At 38.5% G+C, this 14,078-nt stretch overlaps 1 protein-coding gene across 2 annotated transcripts in view; it reads left to right on the top strand.

The window, feature by feature from the left end:
* LOC131047047 (homeobox-leucine zipper protein ATHB-15) overlaps positions 1–5,305 on the top strand; it is a 142,699-nt gene extending 137,394 nt beyond the window's left edge. The window contains exons 17-18 of one of the 2 annotated variants that reach the window (XM_057980871.2): positions 4,751–4,828; positions 4,943–5,305. In XM_057980871.2, coding sequence (XP_057836854.2) covers positions 4,751–4,828; positions 4,943–5,086 — 222 coding nt within the window. In that variant the 3' untranslated portion in view covers positions 5,087–5,305. Of the gene's footprint in view, positions 1–4,678; positions 4,829–4,942 lie in introns of both variants that reach the window. The other variant, XM_057980862.2, reaches the window with a different exon arrangement.
* Positions 5,306–14,078: the final 8,773 nt, after the last annotated feature.

Genomic DNA, 14,078 nt, shown 5'->3' with positions numbered 1-14,078 from the left:
AAGCATTGGCTTCCTAGATAGCTTGGTAAGAGGTCGTAGTGTTTGGGAAGAGGCATGACTTTATTGAAAGTCACGTCTCCCTCTTATTATCGCTTGCCTCCCCAATATCGTAACTTTTTGGCGATCGGTTGTATATGCTTAGGACTTGATTACATTTTTTGTAATTAACACTTATTAATATTCACTTTCTTGGTTTATATTTATTTATTAATTATCATAGGAATCTCATACAGATATTTACATATTATATTATTTTGAATTAATGTATAATATAACCAATTACTGTCATTAAATATAATCAAGATAATTCTCATAAATAAATTGTGAGGAGATATAACACAAAATAGGGATCATCAAACATTTAATACATAAGTATGAATGTACATAAAAAGAATTATGGATTAGAATTCAAACCATTGTATTTACAATTTATGATTTCTATTACATTTGGTTTTTATTATACATAGATTAGGCATGGTTCATGACACTATCTCCTCTCACTCGTCATTCATATGTTCTTCAATGAAAGTCTTCCTTGCTTTTCGACTATGACTTTGGCTAATGCTTTGGCTTTTACTTGTTGGCAAGCTTGGGCTTTTTGTTAGGAATCCTTTGGTTTCTTCAACACTTCTTCTTAGTCGCCTTCGTCGTTCTCCTTGTTCTCTTAGTTGACGGGATCTTCTCCTTGATCCTTATATCGCTTCATGATTGCTTGGAATACATATCTTGTCTTTGTTAGGCTGCATGGGCATTAATTTCTGGGGGGTACATCTCCCATTGGTGTCACATTCTTCCTCTTCTTGCCAGTTTCTTTCTTCGTATCATTTTAGTATTTGTTGCCTTCACTGCTCTTGATCCCTCTTTGCCCAAAGGTCCACAAGGATGATAAGTGGCATGCGATAAGTCTTGGTAATCCGTGCAACAAACGATCAACTTCTTTGTTGATGGTGAGATTGTTCTAGATGGAATCTTGAAGGACCTCTCTCTTGAGAGATTCTATTCGAATGTGTTCCTTTAATGAGATGTCCCACAACTTTACTAGGTCCTATGTAAGTTGATCTTCTCATTCCTCATTGGGTTGTACAGGTTCATTAACAGGCTGTCCCATTGCATCACCATGACTCCTGTCCGTGAATTATACTTTGCCAAAGTTTGAATAGGCAACAATGCCAAATGTTTACTTGGGTATTCTACTTGAATGATTTATAGAATAAATAGAATTGGTATGGTAACAAAACAAAACTCGATATCAATTACTTCCAATCATAGTCCAGAAAGATGTCTTTATTGTTGGATATGCAATGTATTTAGGAACTTCATACGTGCAGTCCACGACTACAAGTATAACAAGAAATTTATAGCTAGGCTGATGTTGGTTTACAGCACCAAACATTGACAACCGGCAAGTAACCACCAATTATAGGGCACTAAACTTAATTACATTTTAACTCATTTTATTATTTGCCAAACTACAGCGATATCCTAATTTGAGGTTGATCTTTGTGAAGAATTGTGCATTGTGTAGCTGGTCCAGAAGATCATTGATGTGTAGAAGAGGATATTAGTTCTTTAGTGTGATCTTGTTGAATGTGTGATAGTCAATGAAAAGGTGCCATGTGTCATGATTCTTTGGCGCAAGTATTATTGGACTACTATTAGCTCTTAGATTTGTTGTTGAACTTCATTATTCTCTCAAATAGATTTGTCGTATAGAGGACTATTAGGAAGAGGTGATCAGAATCAAATCAACCTTGTGTTGCATTGCACAATGTGTTGGAGAATCTGTGTGCTCTTCAAAGACATCCGTGTTTTGTTGTAGTACCTTATTGATCTGGTGTTGCTGTGAAAATGTTTCTACAACTTATAGTGTTACTAATGTATTCTTGCTCCTTGTGCAAGGGTCTCAAGGCAAACCATATAAAGCACAAAAATTTGTGTGAGATGATCTTGCAGCATTGCTCTACCAAGACTAAGGATACTTTGGTCTTCGATGAAGACTAATTGAGATATAAGTATTAGTCATCGACATGAACTTGTCACCTCTATTGCTTTTCCTATTTCACACCATTCTTGTCATACATTATTGCTCTCCAAGTAGAATGGTAGACTTCTAGTGGCCTAATGTCACAATTGAATTTGTTCTACATGGGTTTAATTGCATAATTGAAATCATAGTTCACAAACTTGGACGTAGGCTCCTTAGACCTAATTTTTTTGACTTAGTGATAACTTTACAAAGACAGGTTACACTTAACTTTTTGAAAGAAACATAAATTTTATGCAAAATACAGCCTCAAAATGTACTAAATGAGTTTGGTGGGGGTTTGGGGACAATGCCCCCAACAGGTTTGAGGGCTAATCCCGGGAGAAGTGCCCCTAATGGAGCTTGGTGGTGAAGTCCTCACCACTAAGCCACATAGAAAACCTTGAAAACCACATAGAATTTCATGGTGCACACCATTTTTCATATTTTTTTAGGTGAAAAACAATCAAAAGTCAAAATCTGAAATTCCAATAAATTGTTCTTCAAATCCCCTTAAAATATCCTTCCAATTTGCTCTACAATTCTCTAATGCTGTTGCATGTGTTCAACAAGGTCAAATAGGGCTTTTTAACGCACAAATCTGCGTTAAGTGTTTTTCCTCTTTTTGTTGTGTTTTAGGTGCGGAGTGAGTTAACTCATTAGATTTGCTGCGTACTTGGTGAGTACTCACCCAAATAGATTGCAGTTCATTGTCAAAAACTTGGTATAAATATTAGCGAGTTAAACTTGAAAAAAATTGGGGGCTGCAAAATTTTAACAAGTAATCGGCAACTCACTGAGTCTATAAACTATGCTTGAAATTATAGTATCATATTATCTAAATTTCCTTACCTTGCTCTAACCATCCCTGAGAACATGATCTCAAATGTGCTTCAATTGTAAGATCTAGGTGCTTGACAATATCTTGCATGATGTTCTTTTACTATTGATGCTGACATGCACGTGTCTATTGACCAAACACTTCATATGGAAGAGACACTTATATACCTTCAAAGTATGAATTGTCATGACACTTGTGTTGATACACTGAACCTACTAATTTGTATCCTTGGGCTGTGGGAAATTTGATTTGGCTTGCATACTAAGAGATTGTTGCATGTGGCATTGAACATCCCAAAGAGAATTTGTGCATTAATGATGTAAACATTTGTCACCATGCTTCTTCTTGCCCTTGTCCTTGCATGGTGTGGACAATGGCCAAATTGGATCATGGTCTCTCTTGTGCTGCACACTAAGCTATGCCACCAATTGGACATCGAAATGGATATTTTCTTTGCATCTGTGAAGTGATTTACAAAGAAATGCTTCCAGTTGTTGCACCCAAATATCCAATGTGTCAATTTTACCTTGAAAGTCAAAATATCCAAATTGACATGTACCTTGAAAGGATTTGATTTTTGTGTGGGCACAAGCTATTTAGTGCATTGCAATGCCAGTCTAAGTTGAGTCATGAAATCCCAGAATTGCCCAGTTCCTAGCACTATACTTCCAAAGCTTCATTGAGCATGCATCGAATGTTGGAAGACATTTTTGGTGATTTCTTTGAATCTGCCATTTTACCCCTTGCTACATCATGTGTAAAGTAACTTGGAAGATGAACCAAGTGAACAAACTTACCTCTACTATTGTATGTGTGTTTGAACTAGCATGTGAAAACAATGCTTTGATACCAATGATTCATGTTGAGCCTAAGAGATGCATGGAGGACAAACCACACCTATGAAGGACAGGGTTTTACATATCATGAAAAATGAAAACAAGAACAGTAAATCAATTGCACAATTGAAGTGGAAGATATTAGCAAATATGTGCTACATATATTCACCAGTAAATGAATATGATACAGGCTGTTTATAGAGGTTGCAGCTAGGAATGAAGATTCCTGTGAACAAGAAAGTGAAAACACATCTAACTCATTTTGTTTACGACTGTACAATGTCCACTAACAGCTTTCTTAATGTGAGAGGTACATGGATATAAATAGATTACAATATGGTTACAAAACAAGAAAGAGAAATTGCAACTATCCATTTCTGAACTGTCCACATCCTGCAGTCTTGTTCATCGCACTCTCTGACAATTAGCATTCTGTTACATGGCCAGAATGTGTCCATGTGTAACATTGCTGAAGTTGCCAAGGGTCCTGTGTGGGGTTATGCTTGCTTATGCATGGGAATGAGTGATGAGCATGGTGCAGTGTCCACGTGATAACATTCTCGTGTGTAGTGGCATGTGATGACAATGAGAGTTATGTATGGGGTGCAAATTCTGAAAAGAAGAGTGCAGAGGATTTTTTGTGCGCAATGGTTCTAGTGTCTTGTGTGGTTGTGCTTTGATCACTCACTTTAGAAGTTTCCACAAATGAAGATTTCTTATATTAGATACATCTTCAAGATTTATCCCCATATTAGGTAAAATATAAGGATGGTAAATATTATGATGCATTGCTTACTACCATATAACACTAAAAAATCAAGTTGCCTTTTTATAAGAAAAATCATCCAAATGGTTGGTATCCCCTTTTTCATATTTCTAATGATAATTTTAGCTATATTGTGGGACTTTATACGACATAGCTGCAGTTTGTTTTGAAGGAAGCCTCATCAATGAAACTGGTTTTAATTTTGCTTGCAGTCATTACCAGAATTCATATTTGCAAATGAGGCAGGTCTAGATATGCTAGAAACTACATTTGGATGTTTACAGGACCTTCGGTGGGACCAGACTTTAGACGAAAGTGAAAAGAAAAATGCTTATTCAGATATCACAAAAGTGATGCAGCAGGTATAAAGAGAATTATTTTTTCAACCTTGGGTTTAGAATCTCTTGTTATGAATGCTGGATCTGGAAATTTTTAGTCATAACATGCAATATAACACATTCCACTTTTGTTTGCAGGGTTTTGCTCATCTTACATCTGGAATTCGTCTCTCTAGTTTGGGACGACCCGTTGCTTATGAGAGAGCTATAGCATGGAATATACTAGATGGCAACGAAAGCATGGCATGTATTGCTTTCATGTTCATCAATTGGTCATTTTGATTTTGTTTCACTGAAGCAATATTATACAGCTTTTCTCAGTTGACAGCTGCATAGAATATTGCTAACATGTTTACATTTTCTGTTCGAGTGAATTAATTTCTAAGAACATAAGTCCTGCCATGAAGGTGATATTTAAAATACCATACGTATTTAATTATGCACTCTCGTGTTCATTTGGAGTGATATTACTATATACTATTGACTATTTTTAGATGTGTATTGCTGTTTGAAGGCTTCAATTGTTTTCTATTTCATTGAACCGATATTAAATGCTGGTAATCCCATGTATATTACAATATTTGTGTATCAGTTGAATCATTTGATTATGATAAACCAAATCCCATATTAGATCCAATTCAAGCACATTTGACATCCAACTTGCATGCCGGTTTTATGAAAAATCTAGGCTTTGAAAAACTTCGGGAGGTATGGCAATAAACTGAAACTTGTATAAAGAGTTCGGTCACTTTTCTGCTTCAATCTCTGCAACCATAAATCAACTTTATGACATCATTTACACAGTCTTCTGTTCTTTGGATTTAGACTTAACTAACATGACTGACTTCAAATTTCCACGCATCTTCTTGAATACAAATTTTCTCCTCGTGTGATCATTTCAAAACCCATTTGAAACCAGAATACACTCCATCCATAAACTATTTTAATTTTTGTTTTGTTTTGGATGTTTTCTTTTTTACTAAAATTGAACTGTATTCTTCTTTCTTTCTGTTGACTTGTTAACTTTATTTTTTCACGTGTTGAATGAATGAATGTTTTTAATCACGTCCACGAGGCCAAGCAGCCTATGGGACCCACAGATAGCCAGCAAAGAAACCTGTACATCCAAAAACCCAACACCTATATTTCCTTTTCTTGCATCTTGGATCTTCTACTGTGTATCTTGACCAAAAAATCTGCAACCCTTATTATCTTCTCTTCTTCGAACAAATCACCCAACATGTTCTCTTTTAATATCTCAATATAATTGATCCGGATGTCCTTGTAAGTGGAACATTCCATGATGTAATGTCATTCTGTCTCGACTGCTTCTTGAGTGCAATATCTACACCTTTTGTCTGCCCACTCCTCTTTAGGTATCATCCATCATCCAGTCTCACATCTAAGTTGGTGCGAACTTGTTCTCATCTGAGCGATTAACATTTTTGCTTTCCATTTTATTTCCATTTCTATGTAGGTCTTTTGTATATGGTCATATGTTTGACATAGTATTCCTTTTTCCTCCCAGGTGGCCCGTTCCACATGCTTTCTTTGAACTTTCCTTGCACATACTTTTTCATTTCCCCATTGTTATTTGGGCATTCACTTATGCTAATACCCCACTTGCTCATCCATTTGACATTTTGTGTAATATTCCCACTAATTTTTTCGGTTTTTGAACACAACAAATATTACAATGCACCCGTTAAAGTTAGGAAATATAATCCCAATACTGCTGAAAGTAACCTTTCCACTTTCTGATCACCAAGAGCCCAATGTGGGAAGGTGAGAACATACGGTGATAACGGGTTTGTTAGCTCACTAATCTACTGGAAATTACAATGCAAGTACAATACTGGGCTGCAAGCCAGCCCCTTGCACTTTTTAGTGGGATGAAGACCAAGAACTTGGCGGTAAACTAACCAAGGTAACAAGAGCATAACCAGAGCCAAATCACTCTACCGCTTATGTAGCGGGAGGACTTTTGCATAAACTATCACTCAACCGCATATTTCAGCGGGAGGACAATATCACTCAACCACTTGCTCAGTGGGAGGACAAAGTTGAATTACAAAACATGAAGGCGGCTAAGCCATCCTCTTCCATTTGTTCAGTGGGAAATGCAACTTAGAATGATTGGTCAATATTACTAAAGCAATCTTACAAAGATAGAGATGTGAGAGAAGATAGAATTAAGTACATATCTCAAGTAATATAAAATTTTCACCACAAAACACTACTTGCTGTTATGAAATTAGAGACAATGAAACGCAGAACTAGCCAACCCAAAATCCATTAAAATGCTCGTAACTCCTTCAAAACTGAATGAAATCATGCCAAACCAAATGAAAACGAATAGTATAACATAGGATCAATTCGATACTTTGAAACTGCAACTGGAGAGCAGCAAAGGTGGTGCACACAACCCAAGGCAATTTTGGAATGGCGTTTTGGTTGAATATTTCGATTTGCAATTGTAAATTGGAGAGTTCCCCAAATGCCACACCAATGTAGGAGAATTATTGTCTCTTTGATACGCTTCCAACGAGCTTTCACCCAGAGTGATGCACCCAACACGCAGATAGCTACGAATAAAATACACTTCGAGCCAACACACACCAGCAACACCAAAAAACGCAGCAGCACACAACTCATCACCAACACACCCAAAAATCACCAAATAGCTCTCAACTTCGAACCACAACTAGGAGTGATGTCTCACACTTGAAACTAGAAAGACATATCTAGGAGGTATTCACCCTCGAAGAAGTTTGGAGTCATTCCGATAGCATAACGACATATTTTCTCTAGATAAACAAATGAGGAGCCAAACACCTATTTATATAGCTTTTCAAGTCTGGAATTCAAATGAAATTGCCTCCAAATTCTCCTCATTCAAACTGCATTTCATTTCATGTGGTGGACCCAAGAATGGTGCCCACTTCCCAAGTCAAAAGTCGCGCCTAGGAGAAAGGACCACGATTTTGGCATAATATAACTTTGAAGTATAAAAATAAGGTCTCCTTTTAATCATCAAATAATTCGCCCAAGCATGACTTAGGAAAAATATCACTTTTTTGCACAATTCCCCATAACATTAATCAGTAATAAAACAATTAAATAATAACCTTAGGATAAGGAATAATATTTAATTAAATCGCTTATAACTCCAATATTGATTATCAACAAAATCCAGATGAGGCTGAGCAATGAGGATCACTGAACTGTGCTGGATCAAGACCAAATCCAGGATTGCCAAAAATAGAATGCCCAAACTGCCATTTACTAAAAATAGTAAGTCATGAAATAATGCTTCAAAAATCGTGATCTCCGCAACCAGAGAAAGAGCTTGGCAAGCTTAGTAACTCTGCACCATCTCGACAGCCAAACCCTAACTTAATAAAAATAGTAAGTTCACATTCCACCCCTGACAAGCTTGGTCGAAACTCCAAAGAACATGGAAACCCTAATTCTCCTTTCCACATAGCCTACGGGTCTCCGGAATAGGCAAATGGATCACTGAATGCATCGTCACGAGGAAGGGGACATTACAATCCGCCTTTCCCAAAATTGCTTGTCCTCAAGCAATCGCAAGCCAGGATGCTCTAAAACCTCTTCATTCTCCCATGTAGCATCCTCCACCGGTAAGTCTTTCCACTTAACCAAATACTCTCGGATAGTCCTCCTCAACAACCGTTGTCTAACATCAAGGATGGCCTTAGGAACTAGCACCAATTCTCCCTCTTGATCCAAAGGAGGCAAATCAGAAGAGACTATCACATTGCGCCCAAGCACCTTTTCGAGGCGTGACACATGGAAGACTTATGTACTCGGCTATTCACTGGTAGCTCCAACTCATAAACCACAACTCCCACTCTCTTGATGACCCTGAATGGTCCATAAAAACGTGGCTTGAGTTTTTCCGCTCCACTCTTCTTGAGAGTAGACTGTCCGAAGGGTTGGAGTCTTAGGTAGACCATATCATCAACCTCAAATGAGCGCTCAATATGCTGCTGATCAACATACAACTTCTGTCGATTCTGTGCAATTTGGAGGTTGTCCTTCAATGCCTTCAGAATATCCTGACACTGTTGAACCATATCCCTAGCCTGAGGTGCTCTGCTATCTCCAAACACGAAATCAACAAAACTAGGGGCCTCATAACCATATAGTGCCATGAAAGGTGACTTCCTGATGGACATGTGATAAGTGGAATTATAGTAGTACTCACCAAGATGTAGCCATCTTACCCATGCCTTCTGCTGCTATGAAACGTAGTTCCTCAAGTAACCTTCCAACCATTTATTTACTATTTTCGTTTGTTCATTTGTCTGGGGATGGTAGCTCGTGCTTGGGGTGAGCACAGTACCACACAATTTGAAAATCTCTTGCTAGAAGGAGCTTAGGAAGTTATTGTCCCTATCACTCACAATATTTTTAGGCAGCCCATGTAGCCTAAACACCTCACGCAAGAAAAAATCAGCAACTTGAGCTGTTGTAAATGAGTTGGGGATGGCGAAAAAATGAGAAAATTTTGTTAATCTATCCACCACCACATAGATACAATCCTTCCCACTAGCCTTTGGCAACCTAGTGATGAAATCCATAGAGACACTTTCCCATTTTTGACTGGGAATTGGAAATGGTTGCAATAAACCAGCGGGTGTTGTGAGTTCATCCTTGTTCTTCTGACAAGTATGGCATTCCTTAATGTAATTCAAGACATCTCTCTTCAACCCTTTCCAAGAGAATCTCTCTCAGATCTGCTTGTAAGTCTTAAAAAAACCTTGGTGGCTAGCAAGAGGAATGTCATGAAAAGTCTGCAATATCTTCTCCTTCAACTTAGATTTAGGTAGAAGGATTCTTCCCTTATACAAAATCAATCCATCAACCAAACTGTACTTTTCACTGTGAAAAGTGCTTTCAACAATGCTGGTTGCAAATTGATTTTTGGTATAATCAGCAAACAATAGGTCCCTCCAATCAGCAGTGAGCTCACATATAGAGCTTAGATGGGGTCTCCATGAAAGTGCATCTGCCACTATGTTGTTCTTCCCTTTGACATACTTAATGTCGAAGTCATAAGCCTGAAGCTTACTAAACCACTTCTGTTGCCTTTCATTCAAATCTTTCTGGTGCATGAAATGCTTAAGACTGTTATGATCAGTCTTAACAACAAAACTACTTCCCACCAGATACTGCCTGAATTTCGCAAGGGCATGCATCATGGCAAACATCTCCTTGTCATAAATTGAATATAGCCTTTCAGGTCCTCTCAGCTTTCTACTTTCAAAGACAATAGGATACTTGTCTTGCATAAGAACTGCACCAACACCTTCTCCTGACGCATCACATTGCAGTTCAAAAGGCTTGGTGAAATCTGGTAAGGCCAAAACCGGGCATTTAAACTGATCAAACACTGTTTGTGCCTTGGCAAACCACTCAAAGGCTCCTTTCTTAGTGAGATATGTGAGGGGGGGCAACCAACTATGAATAACCTTTCACAAACCTTCTGTAAAAACTACATAGACCCAAGAATCCTTTCAAATGAGTTATGTTCTCAGGTGGTGGCCAAGCAAGGATAGCTCTAATTTTTTCCGAATCCACCTTTACACCCTTTGCACTGATGATGTGCCCCAAGTAGAGCAACTCCATTCCAAACTCACACTTAGATTCTTTGGCAAACAATGGATAGCTCTAATCTTTTCCGAATCCACCTTTACACCCTTTGCACTGATGATGTGCCCCAAGTAGAGCAACTCCATTCCAAACTCACACTTAGATTCTTTGGCAAACAATGATTCAAACTCCAGAATGCTAAGAATTTCATCTAAGTTTTGTAAGTGCTCCTCCAAGACTTGCTGAAGATGAGGATGTCATCAAAGAATATGAGCACAAACTTCCTCAATTGCTTCTGAAAGATCCTGTTCATGTAGGACTGAAATGTGGCTGGAGCATTAGTCAAACCAAAAGCCATGACTAGAAATTTGAAATGCCGAAAGTGGCGTTTGAAAGTAGTCTTCTCAACATCATAAGCCCTCATTCTGATGTGATGGTAGCCCAACCTGGAGAAGTACACGACACCATGCAGCTCATCAATTCTCGAAATGGGGTATTGATACTTGATGGTTTTCTGATTTAAGGCTCGGTAATCCACGCACATACGCATGGTCCCATCCTTCTTCTTCACTAATACAACAACCAAAGCAAAAGGTCTCTTGCTTGGCCTAATGTAACCCATGTCAAGAAGCTCCTTAATGGCTTTCTCAATCTCGTCCTTCTGCTTCTTTGGGTAATGGTAAGGAGTAGTCATGATAGGCTTAGTACCTTCTTCCAACTCAATGATGTGCTATGTACCACGCTCAGGCGGCCTACCCGGGGGTGGAGTCTCAAACACTTGCTCCTCTTTGAAATCAAAGCCTAAATGTCTTCAAGATAGCTTTTTTTTTTTTTTTATGAGTTGGATGGCATGACCATACACTCAAGAGATCTTCTAAGTGGCAGATTTCCAAAGACCTTGCTCTTGTCTGTGATTAGAGCTTGAATATCAGTAGTGTAGCTGCTCTTGTCTACTAATGGGTTTGATGGCATTATCACACATTGTGTTGTTCACTTCACTTGGTTATGATGGATCAGCCTCTCCATCCTCTTCAGAGATACAATTCGCGAGCCTCCATTAGACATCCCTCGCAAAACCACCTTCTTTCTTTCAGTCATGAACTTTAACTCCATGGTTTGCAAGTTAAGAGTGATCTCTCCAAGAGATCACAACCACTGAATGCCAAGGACCACATCATCAGTTCATCCAATATTGACAACATAGAAGTCATCCTTGACTTCATAATTACCAAGCTTCATTGACATGTTTGACACCATCTGTTTATAGAAAATGGTTGATCCATCAGCACCATGACCTTGAAGTCTTCAACATCATCAATGATAAGGCCTCTCTTGGCGGCAATCCTAGCATCAATGAAGTTGTGAGTTGCTCTGATATCAATTAGAGCAACAAGTCGATGCTCTCCCAATGCTCCTCGAACTCTGAATGATTCATTCTTGTGGAAGCTAGAGAGTTGGGCAACTATACCCTTATCATCTTGATCACTTTCAGGCCCTTTTGGAGCCTCTTCATACTCACTTCCCTCCGAATCAAGCTATTGTTCAGAATTTTCAGAATTTGATCCATCAGCTGAATATGCTTCCATTTGCCGTGCATTACCCTTTCCATGGCATCTATGACTCGGAACCCAAGGTTCCTTGCATGAATAACACAAATTCTTCCTCCGGAGTTCTTGACAGAGCTTATCATCCATCCAGGGAGGGAACTTTTTAGGCTGATTAGAAAATTTATTCTTGTCTTTACGGAATGGGAAAGGCTTTGACTGAAATCTAGACTTAGGGGCAACCAACTCCATGCTTCTAGCCTTCTTAATCGCATCAGCCAAGGTGGGTGGGTCAAAAGCTTTTACCCAACCTCTCAATGGTTCTTCAAGTCCTTCAGTGAATAGGACCACCAATCTTTTCTCCGAGATACTACTAACCATAACTGAAAGACTTTGAAATTCAGTTATGAAGGTGTCCAAAGAACCTTGTTGTTTGAGTTGTGCAAGCTCTCTAATCTTCACCTCCGGATCCTTGGTATCAAATCTTTCTATCAACTTCTTGGTGAATTTAGCATAGGTATGGACCAAGTTATGACCAAGGGTGATCATAACTCCATCTAGGTGTAAGGTGGCGAACTTGATGGCCTCTTCTTCGGGCATAGGTCTCAAGGACAAGTAATTGTCCAACTTCTCTACCCAAGCTCTAGTTGTGCTCACGCTGCTTCCATTGAAGTGTGCTAGAGTAACCTTCCCAAGAGCTTGTTGATAATCTCTTGGAGTGGAGTAACGATTATCATATATTCCTTCCCTTCTCTTCTTTTGATTCATGTATTGGTCAAGAGACATAGCATTTTGAATCTCTTGGGGAAATGCTGCATACTCCACAAAACTGGTCTGAATCTCCTCAGCTACAGTGTAATGTCCCCACTTTAGCAGTTGACCAAGTGTATGTACGTTAGCCTATCTCTACATGGTCCCGAGGGCTAACGAAGGGTTTAAGGGGATCTTGGAGTGTTTTGGCCTAGTCATTTTCAGTTTGGGCTAAAACAGAGTTGATTTACTTAGTTTCAGGCATACTTACTATTTTTAGTAAGTCAGCAGGACACAATGGAGGCTAGCTTTGGTGATTGGATTTGATACTCCTCAGCGAGAGCTTTCCGACGAGCTATCACTCGCACTATTTGGAACCCAATTGCTAATATATTTTAATGCCTGAAGTGTTATTAAAGTAACATTTAATTTAATTGTAAAATATTAAAGTGTTACTTTAATATTTTTTTATGGGGATGTGTGCAAATCAAAGGGGCACCCAAGGGAGACATAAGTGAATATTTTAATATGTTTTATATTGCACATCTTTTATCCCACATTGCTCAAGTGAGTTGGGTCGACCCTTGGAGAAAGAATAAAAGGAAGCTTTTGTGGCTTCATTCAACATGTTGAATATGAGAAGAAATTGATGTGTGAGTTGCAGATCCGTTCTTGGCATTAGAGGACGTCTATCCTCTCTTGTGGCATTCTAGATGTCATTCCCTTGGGGTTTGGCCTTTGGAATCCATTGCTATCAGCTTCATTAACAAGCAGATTGGGTGCATCTCCAGCTACAGGTAGATTTGGTGTTTTGCTCATACCTTCTTCATTTCTTGACCAATGCTTATGCCATTTTGAAGGGATGATTTTATGAAGATATTGGACTAATTGAAGACTAATTAGTACTGTAGCAGCACTGTAGCGCAGCACTATTCACGTTACTGTAGCACGACACTATTCACACTACTGTAGCCTGGCACTATTCACGTTACTGTAGCATGGCACTATTCATGTTACTATAGCAGCAAGATGGGAAGTCATTGTTGGAACATTATGTCAAAAATGTTGTGGTATTTAGTGAGTTGAAAAATCTGCTATGTATTTGACTTTATTAATTCTGGAAATAATATCATATCAGCAGTAGTTCAATCTTCATGTTGCATATTATTGTAATTTCCTTCTAGTTCATGTTATGTGATTTTAAACCTATGCAAAGACTTAAAAACAAACAAACATTTCATTTCTGAAGCCATAAGAGGTTTAAACATTAAACGGAGAAATAAGGAGTTGGATGCAAACTGTTTGACTAAATTCCTATCAGCTGTTGGTTAGTTTTTGGGCATTCTAGGGTGCCCATTACA

Source organism: Cryptomeria japonica, chromosome 4, assembly GCF_030272615.1.
Source record: "Cryptomeria japonica chromosome 4, Sugi_1.0, whole genome shotgun sequence".
Taxonomy (NCBI): domain Eukaryota; kingdom Viridiplantae; phylum Streptophyta; class Pinopsida; order Cupressales; family Cupressaceae; genus Cryptomeria; species Cryptomeria japonica.
The sequence above is the reverse complement of the archived record's forward strand: the minus strand, read 5'-3'. Positions and strand labels throughout refer to the sequence as shown.